Source organism: Danio rerio, chromosome 21, assembly GCF_049306965.1.
Source record: "Danio rerio strain Tuebingen ecotype United States chromosome 21, GRCz12tu, whole genome shotgun sequence".
NCBI lineage: Eukaryota > Metazoa > Chordata > Actinopteri > Cypriniformes > Danionidae > Danio > Danio rerio.
Genome location: NC_133196.1, coordinates 7396598 through 7420725, shown reverse-complemented (window position 1 = coordinate 7420725; position 24128 = coordinate 7396598). Strand labels below are relative to the sequence as shown.

Sequence of the window (24128 nt, the reverse complement as noted above, 5' to 3'; positions counted from 1 at the left end):
GCAGATCCCGGATCTTTTGATCTTGATTACTGATCTCTCGCTAATTTGGTTCTTCAAACAAGTTCGCGAATGTCTGGATGAACTGATCTGAGATCGCTGCGTGTGTTGTAAAGGACAGATGTATCGATCCCTGAAATCATGATCAGCAATGCAACGATTGGCTGACGGCACAGCAGCGTAATGACATCATCTTATTAATATTCAATTATCCATGCGAGCAAAATTACATCAAATTCATAGGAAACGGCTTGTTAAATATGATACACATTAACATTTGTATTTGGCTGCAGGCTTACCCTTTCTGGTGTCAAGACTCAGAGTATTTAGCCATTTATTTAGTTTTACAGTTAGAGCAGATTTTCTTTTCTATAGTAGCCATAGTAGTATTTATAGTAGCCGGTTTCTTAATCGGTGTAAAGAATAACTGAATGTTTACAAAAGCATTTTGTTATTGGTAAAGGCGTTTGCCACTTTTGTGAAGCATCAAATCACCGTCAAAAACATGTTCATGACTGCATAAATGTATTATTGCTTTTTTAAAAATCACATATTGTGCATTTCTATTATCATACACAAATAGTTCTAAAGCGATCTAAAAAGTTCCTATCAATAAATGTTCTCTTTGAACCACCAGGTGGCAGTCTTTGTACTTTCATTTCGGAGCATATATTGCATAAGTTTTATTAATATATATTTAAATATATAAATAAATAAATAAATATATATATATATATATATATATATATATATATATATATATATATATATATATATATATATATATATATATATATATTTATATATTTAAATATATATTAATAAAACATATATATATATATATATATATATATATATATATATATATATATATATATATATATATATATTTATTTATTTATTTTTTTTTTTTTACATATATATATTTATTTACAATTTTCCTACGTGTATCTAACTACTACTGTAAAAAATATCAGAATTTGGTACATACTTTCAGTATTACCTTTGCTTGAACTGACCCGATCTAATCTTGTTTACATAAAATGAGCCTGCTCCCTAGCAAGTTCGCGACAGTAATGAGATCCAATTGACAGCCGACCCCTTTCACTCCAAAATGGCGAAATCCAGGGCTGTTGCTGGGCGCTGCAGTTGCAATTGAACGTTCTATTGAGTGTTGCCTCTTGGTCATTCTAAGCTCTTTGTTTGAGCTACCAGTATTGTTGCCATGACAACCAGTCTCGGTTTAGTTTTGAAAAATGAAACAATCCTGGATCATGCCAAATCGTCAATAACCAAATCCAGCTAACTGAGTAATCCACGTACAAAGAACAGACCCCAGCAGAGTGAACACATGATCACAAATGATAGATTTAACAAACAAATCTGCTATAAAGAGTCATATATTTCAGTTTCCACCACTGTTATAAATTTTTATACTTATTAACTTAATTATAACAGTTTTAAGACATTCATACTAAAGTACAGCAATGCTAATAACATATACTCTCTCTTTCTCTCTCTCTTTTAAAGTATTCACAGATGTTTACACATTCATCAATTTCAAGGCATTACCTGAGGAAGAGAATACAGTCATAATCAGCCTTCAGCAAGGCTGCCTGTCCTCAGTAGGTATGACAGTGTTTAATACAGCAGTAATTCTGGCTTAATGCTTTCACAAAATATGTTTAACAGACACAGGAACAGAACCAGATGAAGACATCAGCGCTCAACATTAATGTTGATTTTGATTTTCTAAAAAAAAGATTAGAGTTTCATTATTCATAATATTCACAAACTGTTCCTGTTTTACTGGATGAATTCAGTATCCAATTCACAGTATTCTGTGAATCCAATTGTCACAGTCAGCATCAACTCACCACAATCTGAAGTATTTCTGCTATCTGAGACTCGGGCTTGACTGGGTCAGATGACACTGGTTACACACACACACACACACACACACACACAGACACACACACACACAAACACACACACACAGACACACACACAGACACACACACAGACACACACACACACACACACACACACACACACACACACACACACACACACACACACACACACACACACATTTACTGTTGTGGTAAAGCTGTTATTCAACACAGATAATATCATTAATTAACTGCAGTAGTGAAAGTTACTGTAATAAAACACTTACTATAGGGTTTTAAATACCCCATGCTGTTGACTCTTCTGTGTTTCCTCGTCTCTCTTGGTTCAGTGGTATGTGGTTTTTCTGTTTTGTTCTCCATCTCTCCTCTGCTAGATATTTCCAGTGACTGTAAACATGGATCATTTAAAAGTAATTTGGTTTTGGTCTAATGTTGAATGAAATGAAATAAAAAAGAAAAAGAAAAAAATGCAATCATGGTGTCCTGTTTTCTACACTAGGGATTTAATTAAATCCCAAATAAAATATGAATATACATAATTAAAAAATATTTGCCTAAATAAACAATAAATAAACTGCTTAGAGTCAAACTGCTCAGAACATTAATCTTAGCTTAAGATCAATCTTCCAAACATCATTTAGATTAACGGAATAAGAATATTAACAGAGCCAGTGTTTTCAGTGCAAATAAATTTTCTGATTTAAAAAAAAAATATTTTTTATTAAATATTTTGGGGTCGGGTGCAAAAGAAATTTGTGCCATGTTTAGAATTCAGAATCTGGTGTGCGGCGCCCTTAATGAAAACATTCAATCACTTTAGTAACCGTGCATGCTCATTTAAGAGAAAATTCTTAGTGTTTAAAATAAAAAGTAGGACGGACATGTTTACATATTGTTACGAGTATTTGTCCCTTCAATGCACCCACATCACTAAAGTGTCCACTTTCGCTCCTCTTTAAATGGCGTTAAGAGAAGCTGATCTGAGAACCGTTTATCATACGGAGCACACCCGTCAGTCAGCATGGATATTCTAATTCACTAACTCAGAGGTTGCGACGATCGACGCACAGCTTTAATGTAAATAAAGTCAATACAAACGTTTTTAATATTCATTTTAACCTGTTTTCAAGTCAAAATAAAGCGAAAACACAATTCTCTTGAACTATGGCAAGCCGTTTTAACATTTAACATTTAATGTATAACCCGTACTAGCATCTAGTTTCATGTTACTTGTGCTTATTTTTTAGATACTAGTATCTTTTCAATTAAATACTAGTGCTTATTTATTAGCTACTAGTGCTTTTAAAATAGTGCTAACTCATTAGTAGCACCAGACAGAATCTGCTGACATTTTGTGATATTTCTGCGCAGAATTTTGTTAAAAATCTGCAGATTTATGCCGAATGATTTTGGGAGAATCATAACTAAAAACTTAGTATACGAATGAATAAAAAACAATAACTTTTAACTTTCTATTTGATGTTTACAATGCAAATTCAATTAAATCCACTTTATTTGGTAAACAAAGCAAGTCTTTCATATAATATATCTACTAAAAGGCAGAAAATATTACTTTTTACAAACTTTATTGTAAATAAATCATAAATGAATAATTTCATATTAGTCAATAATACTACTGAAAGTATTTTAAAAACTGAATAAATATAGATTTACACACATTTACTCAAGTAAATAAACAGAATTAATGATGGGCTAAAAATCTGTGGAAATCTGCGCGCAGATTCTAGCAGACGCTAAATTGTCCGTAGTGTATGTGTGTGAATGAGAGTGTATGGGTGTTTCCCAGTGATGGGTTGCAGCTAGAAGGGCGTCCGCTGCGTAGAACATATGCTGGATAAGTTGGCGATTAATAAAGGGACTAAGCTGAAAAGAAAATGAATGAATTAATGAATAGTATCTTATACACAAGTACTAGTATCTATTGAATAGGACGAGGAAGTGGCGCAGTAGGTAGTGCTGTCGCCTCACAGCAAGAAGGTCGCTGGGTTGCTGGTTCGAACCTCGGCTCAGTTGGCATTTCTGTGTGGAGTTTGAATGTTCTCCCTGCCTTCGCATGGGTTTCCTCCAGGTGCTCCAGTTTCCCACACAGTCCAAAGACATGCGGTACAGGTAAATTGGGTAGGCTAAATTGTCCGTAGTGTGTGTGTGTGTGGATGTTTTCCAGAGATGGGTTGCGGCTGGAAGGGCATCCGCTACGTAAAAACTTGCTGGATAAGTTGGCGGTTCATTCCGCTGTGGCGGATTAAAGGTGCAGTAGGTGAACTGCCAAAAAGCTAACCGCTTAGCATATTATCTTTGGACGGCGGGGAGGGACTGTGATTCAAAGCCACACCCCCTGAAATCGCGAGCACGCGCAACAGCCGACAGACAACCCACTAGTTCACGTCATTCGCCAGTTAGTGCCAGCACCGTGCAGAAATTACATTTATTATACTTAGCCACACTTACAAGCTATTTCAGAGCGAATATTCAGAGTAGCATGGTAAACAGTATAGCAGGCTATCATTGTTCAACAATGACCCAATGTGAATATAAAAGCAACTTCAGCTCAATAAAGCAGGCTAGGCAGAATAGCGCTATTTACTGGTGTTTTGTTGTTAAACTAAATATAAATCTACATTATAGATGCTGTCAAAGAACCTTATGAAACTGAAAATAATCACATCAATCTTTCACTGGGAGATTTCAGTGGCTGAACAACACTTCTGTGCATGTAAGTCATTCATAACAAAACACAATCCCCCGGTTTCACAAACAAGGTTTAAGGCTAGTCAAGATTAAATTGCATGTTTGAGCTGTATGAACTCAAAATAACTTGCGGTGAGATGTCTTAAAATATGTCAGTGTCATATTTTATCACCAGGTGCACACTAGTAGTACATTTTTTGAGGCCATTTTTATAAATGTGGCTTAAATAGCCTAATTTAACTAAGGCCTAGTCCTGGCTTAATCACGCGAATCCGCGTCTGTTCTGATGTGAATTTGACACGCGAATGAAGCGAGTAACCTCGAATGTTCAAGTGGCTATTTAAGCGGATTCGCGTGATGGGCACGGCTTCTGTCTGCCACGTGACTCTAGCTTCATAGCTAAATGGCTAACATGGATTTTATGAAGAAAATAACAGTGTTTATGTGCTTTATGAAGGATGATAAACAGCGTCGATAGGTTTAGAGCCGTGTCTGAGTCCACTAAATCCTTTCAGAGGTGCATCCAGCTTTTTAAGGTCATAGACTCCTCCAGAAACTGAACCTGGCTGATGGAGGTTTTCAGCGGTGCTTCTGACTGAGCCCACCCCAGTTTGATGAACTTCTTGTCGGTGTCTGCTGGGGGATTTCCCCTAGGACACCGACAACAGGCGATACGTTACAATCACGCCCCCACAAGAGCAAGCTCCTGATTGGTTAACGCGGCGCGATGTCCGCTGAAGTTCAGATTTTCAAACGCGAGTGATTCGCGCGAAACGTGCATTAAGCGAGTCAAACGCGCAAAATGCTCAATTCGCGCCACGCCATTCACGCCATGCGCACCGCGCAATTCTCGTCATTTGCACCACGCCATTCGCACATATCGCGCCGCAGGATGTCTATTCGCACGTTTGCATTGACTTAACATGTAAATCACTCGCGCTTAACGCGCGTGCCGCGTCTGGTGTGAACGCAGCATTAAGAGCGAATTATACCCGCGACTGGCATTACAGTAATCTGCCCAAGCTCGGCTGTCCTTCGGCGCCTCCGGCTCCGACTCGGCATCTGCGAACGGCCCGCAGCTCGCTCACGCGCATGCGTTTGTGATGCAGACGGGCATGCGCTAATGGCGGATCTGCGTAAACAGATGCGCAGAAGTTGGAATCTACATTTGCTGACAGTCTGATCAGCTTATCGGAATTAAGGGAGATGTCGGTCCGACTCTATTTAATTGGATGAACATTTTTTTGTTTTATGCTTTACCCAGAATATAAAAATACATATAAACACATTCAGATCATTTACTGTAATCATTACTATTGTACTGTGAAGAGACTTTCAACCAGCACAACAAAAAATGTCTCTGAAGACAATCACCTACTGCACCTTTAATAAAGGGACTAATGCCCAATGCATAATGCCTAGTTCAGACTGCGTGATTTTAGCCCCGATTTTGGCTCGCCGACAGGTTTTGAGAAATCGCAGACAAATGCCTGAAATCACAGGCAAATCGCTGCTCGTGCACGTGAGTGACAATCACACAGTATGAACTTTCAAAGACACGATCTGAGAGAATCGCTGATGAGTCGCCGATGCCTGCGAGATATTTAGCGGCTTTCACTTGTGTGTGCGTGCGTGTTTACCTGCTGCAGGCCAGCGTTAGGCTGGGGGAGAAGTTAAAAGCGCTCTTTTTCGGTTTATTTGGACCCACGAAATGGAGGAAAAACTAGTGGAGGTTTGACAGGACTCAGGAGCAACCGTGTCTGTTTGACGATTCATACAGAAAGAAATTAGTTTATTATCAACGTTGAGGAGAAATGGCCAATTCCCTTTAAACCCAGGTGAGCAAACATGTACATGTTCTACCCCATTAAAGGCTTCTTTCTCATTATGGAGTTAATAACAAAAGATATACTACGTGTTTTTGGCTGTGAGATGCAGTTTGGACGAAGTTGTCGGCGATTCTTCCTATAGTAAAGTCATGCAAAGTCCCTGTCGCCGATCCATCTTACAGTGTAAACAAAATAGCGACAAAATGCTAGCCCAGATAGTCAAGCAGTGTGAAAACATCTGTGACACAGGGGTGGACTGGCCATCTGGCAATTCTGGAAAATGCCAGAAGGGCCGGACCAATTTTTAAATGTGGGCCGGTCAGTTATTTTTTTTATTTTTTTATGTGCAGGCAGCTTTTATCTCTTGCTATGTGATATTATGATGATGATAAATAAAAAACATAAATAATAAAAAAAATAAAAATAAAAAAGAAGAAGAATATTAAATGTTAAGCATTTGGCCCAATCGGCGACGGCCGCCTAATTTCAGGATGGGCCGACCCAATCCGAGGTTACCTGGACGTAATCAAAATCTGGCAAGAATGTCATATTATTTCAACATCTTTACACCAAAATAAATAGTGAATGTGCGTGTCTGTGGGTGGGGCTGTGTCGGTGTGGTAATGTGGGCTGATGTGGCTACAGTGCCAGGGCTGAATTTTTGTCCCAGTCCACCCCTGCTGTGACACGACTACTTTACTTTGAAAATTATGCAGTCTGAACTCGGCATAAGCCAACATGAATGATTGAATCTATTGAATAATAAAAAAGTACCAGTGTCTAATGAGTTAGCACTAGTATATTTTTAATAAGCACTAGTATTTAATAAATAAGCATTATTATCTAATGAATAAGCACTAGCACTTAATGGAAAATATACTAGTATTTAAAAAATAAGCACTAGTAACATGAAAATAGATACTAGTACGAGTTAAAGATTAAATGTCAAATTGGCTTGCCGTAGTTCAAAAGAATTGTGCTTTTGCTTTGACTTGAAAGCACTTTGAAATTAATATAAAAACGTTTGTATTGACTTTCTTTACATGAAAGCTGTGCATCGATCGTCTCAGCCTCTGAGTTAGTGAATTAGACTACGGTTTTTTTATTTAACAATTCAAAATTACCTTTAAAAAAAGCCAGGGGATGCCAACAATAAGGAAAAAGAAAAAGACACAAAAAATGTAATTGTTTGCATACTTCAATACTTAACAGCTTTCTGGGTTTTGTCAAAACGGATTGCCATATAACCTAACGTAACCTCATTTGCCCGAGCAAAGGTCTGCGCAAATCAGTTTGTTTAAGACGAAGTTTTGTCAATGTCAAATAGTAAACGTAAGGAGAGCAGGGTTTTCTTTAGCACTCTGGACTCTAAAGTAAAATCCGTCACTCACAAAAGCTTCACTACACACAACACCCCAAACGTTTTTTTTTTTTTAATTAATCCTTAGTTGCCACAAATTAGCCTTGGTTTTACTATATTAATCATAAATTACTCATGCTATTTGTAGTAAAAACGTGGTTATACAAATGGTAACTTACCTGTGTCAAAAAACAGTGGAGTAAATGTGATCGATGGTAAGAGTTACAGGTACTGAACTACATCTAAAGAGAAGAGCACAGTGACAGAAAACGGAAATTTTGCAACAAGCACGCGGTACTCGCCGTAAGCCAATCACTCAGTAGCGGAGGAATTAACCACGCCCGGTCAGCAATCGCGTAAGCCAATCAGTGAGCTCAGGGTCAGACGCTCTTCCCTTAACGCCTGTCACTTCATAGATATGTTGCCGTTCTCACAGTCTATGGACAGACGATGTTTTGACTGTTTTTGAATAAGGACCTGGACTTTTGAATAGTGGTTCAGCATTGCTGGTTTACAAAAAAAAATCAAACAAACATAATCCTGTTGCACAACTACACTTGATTTTGGTTTTACAGTAAAAATGATATTGAAAAAAAAAATGTTAAATGAGAATCTAAAATATTTTATGACATTTCAAACAATAAAAACGATTTAATATATAAGAAAGTTTTATTTTGATTGTTTTTAAATAAATTGGCCCTACACCATATGTTCTTATTTTTCATAGTATATGTATTAATTCTGATACTTTTATCATAAACAGACAAATTTGATAGAAGCTGAAATTTTATAAATTATGGGATGCGTTGGGAAAAAATGCATGGAGTGTGTTAACCAGCGACATTAGGAGTTAAGAAATGCAATCCAAACATTTTTTTAGTGGTGTAGTTAAAGGGTTAATCTCGTTGGATTTTAGGCAGTAGCATGAATGCCTACATTTTAATACTATAAATCAAAATGCAAGTAATCAAAATATTCACTTATGACAGATGTATTTTTTCTTTTTACAAGTTTGTTTCGGCTGAAGGGTTTTCTAAATCTAAAAGAGGTTCAATGTTCTGAGAGTGTGTACTAATTATCCTACAACAGCTAATAGCATCTGCTTTGCATCATAATCATGCAACACAGTAAAACAAAATAAATAGCCTGGACATCTAATTTCTTATGGATTTTCTTTCCAGGGTTCCATAAACATACTGTGTAAGATAGTCAAGTTCAAAAACACCTTAAATGGTGTGACACATCTTATTTTTAATTGAAGAGCTCTTTTTTGACACAAAAACTGGAATTGTGATATGGCTCGATGTGAGAACAGTAGAATAGCAGCTATCAGCTTGACAGCAGAGAGGATGGAGAATCCTCATCACAAGAACACAGCAAATGGAGAAAATGCATGCATTACAGCACAACTTTACTTTGTGGTTTTGTGACAATCTATAAAATATAAAAATTCTCAGCCTCAGCACTGCATGCGATAATTAAATGTTCAGTTAATTTCTTAATAATGTGCAGTATGTCAATATGACAATCTTCTGGCATTCATTCATTTATACTGTATTTTATATAAGCATATTGCATTCATATTATATTGCATTTAGCCACAAGCTAAATCCCAATATTCCAGCACGAACAACAACAATGATGGGAAATGTGGAGGATTTATTGGTGTATTTATACTTATACAAGTAACAAACACCATGACCCTGAACACGTGATCTTACAAATAAAAACATCTTTAAAAATAAGCAGCTAAATTAACAATAAAATCTGTCAAGAGAAGTGAAGGGTTTAAATAAATGTCTCCTAGACAAAAGTAGCGTGTCGCTCTTTACAATACAAAATCATCTTCTCAGGAGACTCACATCCAATAACACAATCTGTGCATCAATACACTAAGTACACTTCTTTTCTCTCCCACAATGCACTGGGGCAGCACAATAATACACTCATTTCTCAAAAGTGTTGAAGCTCCATAATAAAGCATCAAAAGTTTCATCAACAGAACTCATCTGATCCACAATCAGTATTTTTTGTAATTACAATAGTGAGTGCAGATGGTAAACTCCAGGATTTCTATGCATCTGCCTGGATTTCCAAGCCAAGATGTGCTGAAATGTATATTTAGTCATTTAAATAAGTCTCTTTCTCCTCGACCAATTACAGATTAATCAGAAGACCCTGTCGAACTCTGATTGGCTGGTGGTGGCTGGGTTTCTGTTCTGATTGGCCGGCTGCTGAGGCATGTGACCTCTTCTGCGGGGCGGGGCTAGATACTCAAACATGGAGGTGTTGTGTGTGGAGAGCATGTTTTTGAGGTCAGAGGGCATGGGGTCGGACCAGAAGAAGTCGTGGTTGAGAGCGTCATCACTGTCAATTCTCTGCGCCGGATCCAGAACCAGCAGTTTGTCTATGAGGTCCAGAGCGTAAGGGTCTTTCACATACGCCTTCAGCCGGTCCTTCACCTTACGCTTCTGCCCTTTAGGAAGCTCCATCTTCTGATACAGTTCATACTTCTTATCCACACCCGGCCAGACCTGAGACAGTGCAGAATGGAGATGTTAAATACAGGCGGATCAATAAACACAAGTGCTGGGTTTACACAGGTTTCACCAAGACAAATTTAAGACTTTAAGACCATTTTAAGACCACAATGAATGAAATTTCAGACAACACAAGGCTAAATGCTAAATATTATTCAAATAGCCAAGTTAAAACCCTTAACATTACAAACAGGTCATTGTGTCGGTGCTAGTAGTGTAGTAGTTAGTGCATCGACACATGGCACTCTGGTGTTCTGGCAACTCGAGTTCAATTCCCGCCTCGCGGTCCTATGCCGATCTTTCCCCTCTCTCTGCTCCCTACACTTTCCTGTCTATACTCTCTACTGTCCTATCAATTAAAAGGTGAAAACCCTGAAATTAAAAAAAAAAAAAAAAAAAACAGGTAATTGTAAGAAAAATAATTAAACCACATTAATAAGTAAATAGAGTTAATAAATAAACGTCTCTTAAAACCATTAAATATATTGGAAAAATATATTGTTAGTGTTTGGATGGATGGATGTTGGCCCAATTGGGTAAAGCTTTACATGGACAGAGGAAAATTCGGACCAGTTTAAAATTAATTTAAGACCTACAACACAATATTTCAGCGGATTAAGGACTTTTTAAGGCTTAAATTTGTTTTTTAAAATTTAAGACATTAAGACTTATACTTAAGATACCCTGTAGTGCTGGGCAAAGATTGTGATTAATTGCATCCAAAATAAAAAACTTTTAAGATAACATGTATGTACTGTATATACTTTTTGTGTAAATATAAACACATAAATATGCATACATATATTAGAGAAATGTTTATTTATATTTAGATATACACTTCATTAAACTGCGTAATAGAATAAAATATCTATGTAACAAATATTGTCTTTATGTATGTGTGTGCATCTCATATGCATAATAAATATACAGACGTTGGACAATGAAACTGAAACGCTGGTCAATTTAAAGTTGGAGGTTTCATGGCTGAATTTGACCAGTGATTGCACATTCCACCAGTAGGAGCAGAGTGTGAAGGTTTAATTAAAAGAATAAAAGCATTTTTTTCTAAAAATATTGCAACGCACACAACATTATGGGTGACAGAGTTCAAAAGAGGACAAATTGGTGTGTGTCTCGCTGGCGCATCTGTCACTGTCAAGGACAACCGAACCATTCTGGAGGACTATGTGCACCCAATGGTACAATCAGTATATTCTGAAGGGAGTGAAATTTTCGGTGAAATTTTCCCAGTACTGGGTTGCGGCTGGAAGGGCGTTCGCTGCATTAAACACATGCCAGAGTAGTTGGCATGATAAATCAGGGACTAAGCTAAAGGAAAATTAATGAATTTAGGTGAATTATACACAAAAATCCTGAAAATAAAAAGCTGACAAAGCATCTGAAAAGTATGTTTTCGGTTGGCAATTGCGTGAGCTGATCCTCCAACATTACTGGAGTAAAGTGTGTACCTCAGGAGTGATGGATCCGCACAGCTGACTGATGAGTGTGAGCTGGTGCTGCTCTGTGTTGCCCTGCATGATGGGGCTTCTGGTCCACATCTCCGCCATGATGCACCCCGCGCCCCACAGGTCTATGGGAGGCCCGTAGTCTCTCTCGCCTACAAAAATACAGAATAAATAAATAAATCCATACTGTGATGATCCCAAGTCCCCAGACCTCATTAAAGAATGTAGTAGATCCTGATTGGATGACTGCATTACTAATCTATAATTGCTTTAATGTGTATATAAGAGTTGTTGTGCTAGCTAGGGCAGGTCACTGTGTGGTTAATCAGAAGTCGAATCTGGTTGACTCTTAACATTTTGGGTTTGTTTTGCATTATTTATATCATTGTTTTTGTATTAGTTTTGATTATAATAAATAATTTGCACTATTTTGTTGCTTGATCTTTCATGTTGCGACTCCAATGAGCCGGTCGTAACAATATCAACACAAAGCGAAAATGAAAAGTAACAAGTGTTTGATGTGGTTTCACCCACCCAGCAGTAGTTCAGGCGGTCTATACCACAGAGTGACCACCCGATTTGTGTAGCGATTCCCCTGACTGTTTTTAGCCAAACTGAAGGCTCGGGCCAGACCGAAATCAGCCAGCTTCAGGACACCATCTCTGGTGATCAGGACATTGGCTGCTTTCATGTCTCTGTGGAGGATCTGAAACAAAACACATAATACACTTGAGTCTGGAAACACTGAAGTCACTTTGGATAAAAGTGCCTTGTAAAAGCATGTAAAGACCGGGACACACCAAGCTGACGCCAAACTCCAACACCCAACAAAACCTATTATTATCGTGCTGGATCCCATCTAGAGCAAAAGCTGCGCATGACCAGACCAAACTGACAAAAGACGACAGAAACGAGCCACATTCTGCATCTGTGCAAGGACATGTCATTCCCCACCAGCAGGGGGCAGTATCTGTTTTCTCCTTCCACAAAGGGAAACCAAACTTCGAATGAGCATCAATTGTAAACAAAGCAGCGTTCAGCGCCCATAATCACAGTAATAGTCACTCACCACGGTGGGATTTGCTTGTGCAAATATGTCTAATTAATAATCCATATAGCTTGCAAATACTTGGGAAATATAGTGAAATTAGAGCTGTGTGTAACGGAGGCCAGCCAGTAAGTGCTGTGCAGGTAAACCTCACTCCTCTGACCTCTAAAGGTCCTCTAGCGACAGACGCTAGAGGTCATGGTCTTTAATCTCTCGGTAGAGCACTTGACTCCCATGCGGAAAGTCGCCTATTCAATCCCAGCTCGGAGCGGGTTAGGTGGTGTAGGACTGGCAGGGTTACATAGGTGTCGTGACCCGGATGAGAGTGAGGTTTAGGGGGCTGAGTGTAACGGAGGCCAGCTAGTAAGTGCTGTGCAGGTAAACATTACTATTAGCGATGGACACTAGAAGCCATGGTCTTTAGCCTCCTTGGTAGAGCACCCGACTCCCATGCGGAAGGTCGCCGGATCGATACCAGCTCGGGGCGGGTTGGGTGGTGTAGGACCGGCGGAATTACACATGCTCTTTGTGACCCTTCTTGGCATGACTTCTTTACTTGCTAAGTCGCACTCAAACCCGGATTTGTTGCTGAAAAACCAATCAGACAACGCCCGACAGCCGATGCCAATTCTACACACAGAATTGAACCAACAAGCTCTCAAGTTAACCCAACATGTAGAACACATCAAAACCAACTAGCTGGACCAGCGAAGCCCAATGGCCAAGCGTCAGCTTGGTGTGTGCCAGCTCTAACAAAATATTTCAAACTATGCAATTACAGTGCCCTGATCACAAGTATTTAGCAAAGATGCATACATTTTTTTATCAATTCAGGTCTGTAAACCCTTCCATAAGCTAGCTCTGCTCTGATTGGTCAGCTAGCCACGTCTGTTTTGACGGGTCTTTCCTGACTCAAATAAAACGGCCCTTTCAGAGTGCTGTTATTTTGTGGGCAAATGGGGTTTATGCAAATACGTTAAAGTGATCGTGTTGATGTAGGTCGGCAGCAGGTAAAAGCAGGTTTCAATTGTGATTATTTTTCTTAACTAATGAAAACAGTTGAGCTCACTCTAGTAAGCCTGCTGTTGTACCTTGTTTCTGTGTATGTAGTAGAGTCCGTTGAGCAGCATCTGCATGACCCTCTTGATCTCCGCCAGAGTGAACTTAACATTAGCGTTGCTCAGCAGTCCAGCGAGGTCGTGCTCACAGAAGTCAAACACCAGATAAATGCTGCCCTTGTAACGGTTAAACTGGGTGGCTGAAAGAAATGAGACCAGCAAACAAAGCGCTTTTATTGGTATTACAATCCTCTAAACAAGAGCTAAATGAAATAATGTTATTTAAAAGAAAAACTTGCAATGCTTAACTTTTACAAAATACAATTAGTAGTAAATAAATGTCTTTAAATTGTAATTACTTAATGTGTCAATGAAATATTTATGCAGAAAAAAAATTAAATCACAATATCAACATATAAATGACATCACTGCTTTTAATGCTGTATTTTCTAGGAATACAGGCTGTTAAGACTTTAAAAAACTAATATGAACGCACTTCCTCAAAACAAAGCCTACAGTGCCCCCTAGTGTACACAGAGCAAATATAATTCACTCAAGTCACTTAAATTATCTGAATTGTCCCATGACTCATTCTAAATTGACTTGCATAACACAATAAATGGTATATAAATGAATAAATATAGGTGCCACAAATTTGGATTTGTTCTAAATTAAAGTATTTATATTGTGCATTGCAAATATTGGTTAAGCCTTGTGTGCTGTTGGGGATGTTTTTATCCACTCTGGGGTGATTTTGAGTCTTAATTTGGCCTCAACTTTCTCTGTGTTTCAGCAAATGGAATGATTTTTGGTTACAAATCTTTTTTTGCAAAAATTTAACAAATACACTCTGGGCAAATTGACTACACGTTTGTTATGTTGGTGGCTGTTTTAGCCCAATTGACTTCCATTATAATGACATTTTTGACACCACATAAAGAATTCTAGATTGTTGCTTTTTAATCCTGTTTTGAAGAGGTGAAACCTTCTAATGTTACTGTTAATAATCAGTTAAAGTGAAAATTGAGCTTAGTTTCTTCCTTCTATATGAAGAAAAGTGTGTGTGCCTGAGACAAACTTTTGCATACTTGCATTGACATGCCTAAAAATGAAAATCTAAATATTCTCAGCTCTCAGAACATAGTAAGTGTATTTAAGCACACACACTATAATCTGCAGTTTTACTCTACAGAACTCCATATAATAGCCGGAAACATTTTTGCACAGGCCTATCTAAAGGGTTAATGCTGCAAACTGATGATCTACAGTAAAAACTGCACATTTGATTTCTTCCCTACAGCGAAATTCACCAAAAAATCAAGAATGCATGATTATATGCTGTCAAGGCTTTGCAATTAAAAAGTGTCATTATAATGAAAGTTAATTGGGCAAAAACAGCCTCAAACATAACGAAAGGGTAGTCAATTTGAACAACACACAAGAGTTCAAATTATTAATTTAGGCTTGATGTTTATAAATAAATGTCAGTATAATTTAATTGTAACAGATAATTTGTTATAACTTTCATAATACAGTTAAATTTAAATGAGTATAAAAAAGTTTTGTACTTACAGCATTCAGTAGCCGCCTATTGTACATTATTTCTGAAAGAACCTATGAAATGACACTTGCACATCAAATCAACAAGGCTGCATTTACACTGCAGATCTTGATGGTCAATTCTGATTTTGTAACTGTATCCAATTTTTTTGACCAACGTATATCATCTAATAAAAGTGACTCGTATCCGATTGTCTGCATTTACACAGCTAATGACAATAGAGCACCATATCTCTATTCCTGTATTTAATTTGTTTGCAGGGTTTAATTTTTTTAGTAATTCTTTTTGACCAGTTGTTTTACTATAGTTTATGACAGAAAAGTTCTCATTTGGCCATCTTCTTTCAGTCAAAGTGAAGCCCAGTTGTCTATTATATAATGGACGTTTTGTTTGTGAATTTATATTTAAGTAAGAAGTTTTACCTGTTGTGTCATGACGGAAGTGGCTGTAAGGTGACCCAAAATTAAGATCTCGGAAGGTATATGAAGGGGGCGGAAGAGCACTGGGTGAAGATGAGAGAGACAATTTGCTCCAATAATTGTCAAATTAGAGAGATTTACATGTCTATGAGTCAGAGGATAGCAATTTCCTCTTTTGGATATCATCTGACCATTTGGGACACTGTGTTCACTAAATACAGTGTTAGCCACAAAGCCGGAGATCTCCGCGGATAACTATCGTCCTATACATCAAAAAACCTGGACGTTTCAGATAGTGCCTTGAGAAACATGGATACTTCAGTGGCTCTTCTGGCAGTGTTGGACGCAACGTCACACTGCGGACTCCCCTCTATTCCCTCCTGAACTGTAGTTCCGGTTCTGACGTGTTCCCTGGGCTCTGGTAGGAGTAAACTGTTATTTATTTGCCCTTCGGGCGAAAGAGCAACTGTGTTTTAATGCTACTACGAACACCAGCACCAAAATAGGCCTGCAACGGAGTTTGGTTAATTTTTTATTAATTTTATATGGACTATTTTTGGGCTTTTCTAAATGAACTGTTGATTTTGCTGTTTATTTAAGTTTGAAAGGAGGAGAACGAAAAGCTTTATTTTAAAACAAACCTTTATTTCTTTTGTTAGCATATCTTTGTTTGATTATTTGTATTTAAGTAAATTCAGAAAAGTATTTTGTACCAGATTGGTTGTGTTTATTATTTATATAAATTGGTATGGGGTTGTAAGCAGGGCCAGACGGAATCTGCGGACGCTTTTTGCTATTTCTGCGGAGAATTGTGGTAAAAATCTGCGGATTTCTGCAGAATTATTTTGGGAGTATCCAGTGGAGTATCATAACTAAAACAGTAATAAATGAAATAAAAAGTAATAAATTACTGAATAAACACTGAATAAATTCAGATTTACACATTTACTCAAGTAAATAAACAGAATTAATGATGGGCTAAAAAAGAAATCTGCGGAGTTCTGCACGCGCAGATTTTGTGTGGGCCTAGTTATAAGTTACTTTTTGGGATAAATTTTCCTCATTTTTACTTTTTTATTGAGAAATAACCCCTAAAATAATAATATAATGCATAAGAGAAAATGCAGCAGTTCAAAGAGGAGTTTAGTGCAAAGGAGAAATATTAAGTGAAGAACATGCATTATTGGTGATTAGACCATAGGGAAAGGACGCTACATGTAATGTATTTTTATTTAATGCCATGTCAGCAACCAAGGCTATTTTCATGGCAGGAACCTTTCAACAATAAATATACAATTTAAAATCAACAAACAAAAGAATACATAAATTAAAAAAGATTTTTAGTGTTGCATGATAAAAATTGCAAAATCTTTTCTGGTTTCACTTTGTTAAAAATGTCCTTATAAAAGTTCATTTCATAAAGTTTTCTGGAATCATTCAAAGCAGGACAGTCTAGTAAACTGTGTTTTATAGTAAGGGGAGTTTTGCAGCACAAACACTGAGTAGAGTTCTCACTTTGGGGCAAAAAAACATGTGTTATTCTTGTATGCCCAATACGACATCTGCTAAAAACTACTTGATCAAATCTATTCTTAAAATGTCTTCAAATTCTGTGTGAGATTTCAGGTTGGATTTCATGTAATTTATTATTTTCTAATGCATCCCATTCCTTTTGCAAAGGATGCTACATAGGCCTTTTTAAACCAGTAGGCATTTTAATGTAATGTCCACGCGTGATTTATCCAACAGTTTAATATCTCTCTCTCGTTAACATGCGTAAATACCAGTGCTACATGACAATATAAAAGCTTGGTTAGTGCTCGTGAATGAGATTGAAGGTTTGCAACTCTGCTGAAGTCTGTTCTGAAATGACAGCGTCAGAGTTGACATCATTCACTATGGTTTTTAATGATGCGCGACTTGCATTGAGAGGTGAAAATCTGATCTACCTGCTTACACTGCAGAGGGCATGGATCCGATTCATAACAGATAAATTTACAAATATGTACAAGGCCTGAATCTGATTTGAGCAAATCGGAATATATGTGATTTTATTACTGCTAGCATGTACATGAGCCATATCCGATCTGTGCCACATGGGAGGAAAAAAAAATAGAATTGAGTCACTTGAACTATTCAGTGTAAATGCAGCCTGATAGTGTTTTGCTCTCTCTGACTAACCCAGTTTTCACTTACTATCACGTTCAACCTGTTTTCTGTAAAACACAGCAGTAATGAGAGCAGCGACAGAATGGAAAGTGTATTAAACAGGACTTTATCCTCACCCTCACCCTTTGTTCTGCAGATCTCGATGAGGTTGACCACATTCTCGTGTTTGAGAAGCTGCAAGATCTTGATCTCCCTCAGAGCCGTGATGGGAAACTGAAGAGAAGAGCACAGATACACTTACAGGTTAATATTGTATATTTATTTATTGCCATCTCACATGCATTGGGTAGTCTCATGGTAAAAACTATTCAGAATAATACAACTTTAGAACATACAATAAAAGTAAACACATTTATAAACATTTAATAATACAGACTTTTTACAATAATGCAGTGTGCTCAGCATAAATGTGTACATGCCCTTGAAAATAAATATTTGTATCTGTTTCTCAGTGAAAAGGCAAGGCAATATATTTTCAGGGCTTCCACTGTTTCATAAACAGCACTCTCAAGGACTTTCAATGACTTTTTAAAGCACTATTGATTTCAGATCAAGCACTGTTGTAATTCACACCACCAACATATGTAGTACCATGAAAGCCCCTACTGTACATAACATTTAACTTATACTTTACATTCAAATATCATAGTAATGATGATGTTACTGAGGTGTCATTAAAACAGTCATGTTTAAAACACTTGAAATGAGTTAAAATGAGTTGAATTCAATACTGTTAATATCCAAATATAATTTCTGAAACACTGATAAAAATGATTCTTCTACAAGATTAAAATGCAACTTTTAAATGAAGGATTTCTCTCTTTTTCCAGTTTTTGACATCAGCACCATACAACTGTTTTTATTAAATATTTTTTTTTCAGGGTTTTCACGTTTATTTGAATAGGAAAGTAGAGAGAATTGACAGGAAAGCATTGCGAGCAGAGAGAGGGGAAGGATCAGCAAAGGACCGCGAGGCGAAATCGAACTTGGGTTGCCGTGAGTCATGTGTGCATGTGTCAGCGCATTAACCACTACACCACTGGCGTCGACAGCACAGTACAATTTTTAACCACTATACAATTGTTAACCACTATATTTTATCTCAAGCACTTTCAAGGACCTGGTTTTGTTTTTAAGTACATTCCAGGCCTTGAATCCAAATGTCTAAAATTGTTCATGTATTTTCAAGAAATGTGGGAGGCCTGTATTTTGGTGCATTTAAACAAAACAATTTTATTTATTAAAATAGGAGTGAGGTCAGTATTGTTAAGACAACTTTGTGATTTTTTACATCTCTCCATATTCAAACCAAAGCTACAATTACAGATGGCAGAGGTTAAATCCCATCTGATTTGTGTGCATGAACACTATGTCATGTATTTTTTTTTATAAATGAGGTCTGTATATGGAGGTTTTTTAGGCTAGTTAAAGACATTTGACCACATAAGTGTGTACACTATTAATGTTATTGCATTTTTAACAGCCTCTGGAAGTGGATGCAAGTGAAAAAAGCTCAAAATTATTTAGATTATTTTTATTTCCCGTATTAAATGTCATTAATATGTGATTACAATGACTTACTAATATATATTATTACTAGATGCAAACAGTGCCTTATACAACAATATAACTAAGAAATGATCAGATGTGCTCCAACATTAGGCACATTCAAATCAAGACTGAAAACACATCTGTTTAGCTGTGCCTTTACTGAATGAGCACTGTGCTGCGTCCGACAGATTGCACTATCATGTTTTTCTCTTCTTCTTCATTCTTTTATGTCATATTTTACCTGTTTTTATGTTTTGACGCATTTTTATTATTTGTTTTTATTTGACTTTTTTCTTTTATTCTTGTTTATGTAAAGCACTTTGAATTGCCACTGTGTATGAAATGTGCTATATAAACAAACTTGCCTTGCCTTACTTAATAGATTATAGAGGTGCATTTTCTTACCCCTTCTTTCTCATTCTCCATCAGAACTTTCTTCAAGGCCACTTTCTTCCCCGTCTGTCGGTGTTTAGCCTTGAAGACCTCTCTATAAAGAGAAAAAAACAAATCAAATCATTAAACCCCTCACTGACCATGTCTATATGGACATGATTAGTTGAAGTATTTGCCTTAATCTGAGTAAGACAATAATACGATTGAGGTGTTTACATTGAGCTGCTTTTTGAATGTTCTTTTCGTGATCCCGTTTTACATGTTATAGTACATAGATTAAGTAACATCATTGTGTCACCACGCTATATACATTTCCTTCGGAGTTTCATGTCATTTCAAGCATTTCATTTATAAATTATCGACTTTTAACTGCAGTTTGGTGGTTTCACTTTCATCTGGGAACATTTTATTCATGATAAATTTATCAAAAGAACATAGGAAATACTAGTTTGTAACTTTAACCAACATAATGGAGAGTTTTGTACAGCTGAAAACAAAAGGAAAAGAATGACCTACCCCTACAAAAAAAGCCACAATATTATTGTGTGCATGCCCAGAAGCAGCTGTATCCCTTCAAGTGTTACAAATGGATGCTCTCACATTACAAAATAAGAAAGTCAGACAATACACTCATCATTTCAGACAGTGAACAGACCCTTATCCCAATTATGTCAGTTCACTTCCTCCTTTCTGCAACGCAGTGTATTTTTAGTTCCGGTTCACCTTTAAATGAATGGGACACTTCTCTAGGAAATTTAAAAATAAAAATATTAAAGGGTCACGAAACACATTTTTTGAGGTGTTGACAGTCGTATATGTGTCCCACACTGCTAAAAATACTATCAGGACACCTATATTTCACTAAAAAGTGTAAATTGGTTGTTTTTGCGTTATTTCAAGCAAATTCGTACTTCCTGTTTGAAACTAATTTTTGAAGCTGCGTCACGGTCATGACATAATAGCGTGTATTTCAGCGTGCAGACTGGGCGTCTGTGCTAGAGTGAGTCTTATTACGTCTTACAGTGTGATGCATTAATGCATGAGTAAGGCTTGGGTCAAACCAATCAGCGCGCTCTATTGTGCAACTTCATTAATATCCATTAGTGTCACCGTGTTTACACCACAGAGACGCCAAGTTGCGTTGGCAAAACAAGCGTGAAGTGTTGCTTTTATAGTTTGCTGCAGTTAAGTTTTGTTTTCATTTTCTCTCTGTGAGAGCTCAGCTGGAGTCACGCGTGGATTAGTGTACGAGACGCTCGACAACAATAACTTGCGTGTTTAAGGAGGATTATTGTTTACCTGAGAGCTGTTCTCATCTGCAAACGCTGAGATCCGGATTCGCTTGTAGTATTCTCTCCATAAAGACGCGGCTCTAGTTGCTGGTGATTGTCCTGTCTCTACAGATTTGGTAAGTGAGCGACCAGTGCTCTTTGTTTATTCAGTTTGTTCTTATTGAATTAAGTTAACTATTGCACTGAGTGCAAACATGTTAGCACCGCATTTTGTGGCCGGAATAACACACGCGGCTTTCTGACGCTACCTGCTGTGTGCATCTAAGTTTCCGGGAAATGCGGAGGGTTTTTTTCTCTCATTCGCCGTGCGGTATCAAACATTGCAGGAAAAATACACGCTTAGAGCAGATCCTCGAATCAAATATCTCGTTTGTCGCGAGGGGCATGAATGAATTCCCTGAATGAAAGAGCCAAACTGCAGTTAAAGTCCAACATTTAATAACTTGGCAAATAATTTGACTACAGATGTCCATGTAGGTTAAACACCATCACTTTGTCTGTGTGTATTTTGACTGAAACTCGCGCGTGTCCAAATAGACACTCCCACACCATCCCACTTTAGTTCCTCCGACACTCCCCCCTAAACAGAGCTGGACACGCCCACTTTTCTGACTTTTTCCAAAGTAGAGGTGTGAAAACACCCTGCTGAAACGAGGGGGTTTCATGGCCCTTTAAGATTGCACGATCTGATTTAACACTATTATTGGTATTGGCCATGTGTCCAAATGTGTCTCTTTCAATACTGAATTGTTTTCTGAGTTTGAAAATGATTAAGTTGTTAAGAACATGAATAAGCTATGGTTTATCAGGGAAAGCATGTGTTTGCAACATTTCCATTATGTCTACAAATGCAACCAGTTTCATCATTTATTATTTACTGAAATATTAATGTTTTGTTCAGTTTCTTCATTTGAATGAATTATGTCCTACCGCCACCTTTTGTAATAAAAGCGTACCAAACCGAACCGAACCGTACCACTCAGTGGAAACGGGCCATATGGGGATTTCTATGTAGGCGGAAGTAACGACACACTGCATGGAGTGAAACCGGACGCCATGTGAAAATGGTCTGTTACTGGATGATAAACATTATGGTATATTTACACACACAAACATCAAATACTCACCCAAAGGTGCCCTGTCCGATCTTCGCCAGCTTCTCATATTTGGAGAATTCATCACAGAAGGGAAACTCGACGCCATCGTAGTATTTGGACATGATGGCGGTCTCTCTGTCCGGCCTGAACACAAACAACACAAATACACACTCATGTTTTACAACAAGGCGATATTACTTCATTCCGCCTACACATATCACGCTAAGTACAACTACAAATCCGCTATTTACTGATTTATGTTATAATTAAGCTTGTTTTAAAGAACTATTTGGTCTTTTATGACGCTGTTTTGAGTGTGTGGATCACTTCGCGTTTTCTTTCGGCCCGACAAAGACACAAATCCAGACCCCCACACAAACATCACATTTACAGCGTCGCTTTGGAGACTAGCTATGTTATAGCAGTACAAATGTGTGCTTTGTATATTAAAATGTAATAAAATGCGAGATTTAACAGTGTAAATGAACGTTAAGTGTATAAAATTAGTAAAATATTCGTACTTTTCACCGCCGCCAGAGCTTCCGGTTTTGTCGCGCTGCATCCTTGCTGTTCCTCTGCGGTTCCCAGGACGGATTCAGCGGCGCAAAAACACGTTACCACCACCTGCCGACCGGAAGACAAACAATGATTACGTAAAGCTATTTATTTGTTTATTATTATTTCCACTTTTTTCAAACCTTCAAATGATAAACAGTCATTTCAACTTCCTTTGTTAAACATATATTATACAGCAGTAAAAAAGGTTTAATATTATGTCGTTGTGAAATTAGCTTTACGTAAATTGACTCCCCTGCATGTGTTTTAAATTGTATTAGTATCATGTAATGCTTTGTTTTTATTATTTATGTTTGTTAGTATTATTATGTGCTATATTGTTAATTATATAGGTAACACTTTACAATAAGGTTTCATTAGTTAATGTATTTACTGGCGTGAGCTAATTCTGAACACTACTTGTACTGCATTTATAGATCATTAGTTATTGCACTGTAGGTTAAACTAACAATGAACAAGTGTATTTTCATTAACTTATGTTGACTAACATTGATAAACACTGTAATAAATGTATTGTTCACTGATTGTTTATGTTAGTAAATACATTTACTAACATTAACTTATGCAACCTTATTGTAAAGTGTTACCCATATAATTAACAACATAGTTCGTAATAATAATATTAACAAAAACTAAATAATAATTCAATTCACCTTTATTTGTATAGTGCTTTTACAATGTAGATTGTGTCAAAGCAGCTTCACATAGAAGATCATAGTAAATTGAAATAGTATCAGTTCAGTTTTCAGTGTTTAAGTTCAGTTCAGTTTAGCTCAGTTTAGTGTGGTTTAATAAACACTACTAAGAGTCTAAACCAGGGGTCATCAATCCTGGTCCTGGAGGGCCGGTGTCCCTGCAGGATTTAGCTCCATCTTGCCTCAACACACCTGCCTGGATGTTTCAAGTATACCTTGTAAGACCTTGATTAGCTTGTTCAGGTGTGTTTGATTAGGGTTGGAGATAAAATCTGCAGGACACCGGCCCTCCAGGAACAAGTTTGGTGACCCCTGGTCTAAACACTGAAGAGCAAATCCATCAATGCGCAGCTCTACAAATTCTAAAACATGTAAGCCAGTGGCCACAGCAGCGAGGAAATAACTTCACCAATTGGCGAAAAGTGAAGAATTAAAAAAACTTGAGAGAAACCAGA

At 37.3% G+C, this 24128-nt stretch overlaps 1 protein-coding gene and 1 long non-coding RNA gene across 6 annotated transcripts; both read right to left on the bottom strand.

Moving 5' to 3' along the window:
- Positions 1 to 911: 911 nt before the first annotated feature.
- LOC103909417 (uncharacterized) lies at positions 912 to 8052 on the bottom strand. Its single transcript, XR_002457580.3, has 4 exons — positions 7988 to 8052; positions 2177 to 2297; positions 1875 to 1930; positions 912 to 1749 (listed from the first exon to the last, which is right to left on the bottom strand). It is a non-coding gene; the product is annotated as an uncharacterized lncRNA (long non-coding RNA).
- A 1395-nt stretch (positions 8053 to 9447) lies between these two features.
- Positions 9448 to 22987, bottom strand: cdk9 (cyclin-dependent kinase 9 (CDC2-related kinase)). 5 transcript variants are annotated; one of them, XM_073934248.1, is made up of 9 exons: positions 22924 to 22981; positions 22433 to 22546; positions 19991 to 20107; positions 19130 to 19699; positions 18192 to 18922; positions 13954 to 14120; positions 12349 to 12520; positions 11818 to 11966; positions 9448 to 10342 (listed from the first exon to the last, which is right to left on the bottom strand). In XM_073934248.1, exons 6-9 carry the CDS (start codon positions 13996 to 13998, stop codon positions 9977 to 9979), a joined length of 732 nt encoding a protein of 243 aa, XP_073790349.1. In that variant the 5' UTR covers positions 13999 to 14120; positions 18192 to 18922; positions 19130 to 19699; positions 19991 to 20107; positions 22433 to 22546; positions 22924 to 22981; the 3' UTR covers positions 9448 to 9976. The 5 variants fall into 5 exon arrangements, with proteins under 5 accessions (XP_073790349.1, NP_997756.1, XP_073790347.1 ...); NM_212591.2 differs by lacking the exon at positions 19130 to 19699 and having other exon boundaries at positions 18192 to 18282; positions 20026 to 20107; positions 22924 to 22987; XM_073934246.1 differs by lacking the exon at positions 19130 to 19699 and having other exon boundaries at positions 18186 to 18282; positions 20026 to 20457; positions 22282 to 22546.
- Positions 22988 to 24128: the final 1141 nt, after the last annotated feature.

What these genes read in the sequence shown, in the direction of transcription:
- cdk9 (XM_068215779.1), bottom strand. Translation starts at nt 22,964, where the DNA reads ATGCAGCGCGACAAAACCGGAAGCTCTGGCGGCGGTGAAAA. An exon ending in AGCTCTGGCGGCGGTGAAAA is followed by an intron (nt 22,547 to 22,923) that starts GTACGAATATTT and finishes GTTTGTGTTCAG; the next exon opens with GCCGGACAGAGAGACCGCCA. An exon ending in TGGAGAATGAGAAAGAAGGG is followed by an intron (nt 18,283 to 20,025) that starts GTAAGAAAATGC and finishes TCTTCTCTTCAG; the next exon opens with TTTCCCATCACGGCTCTGAG.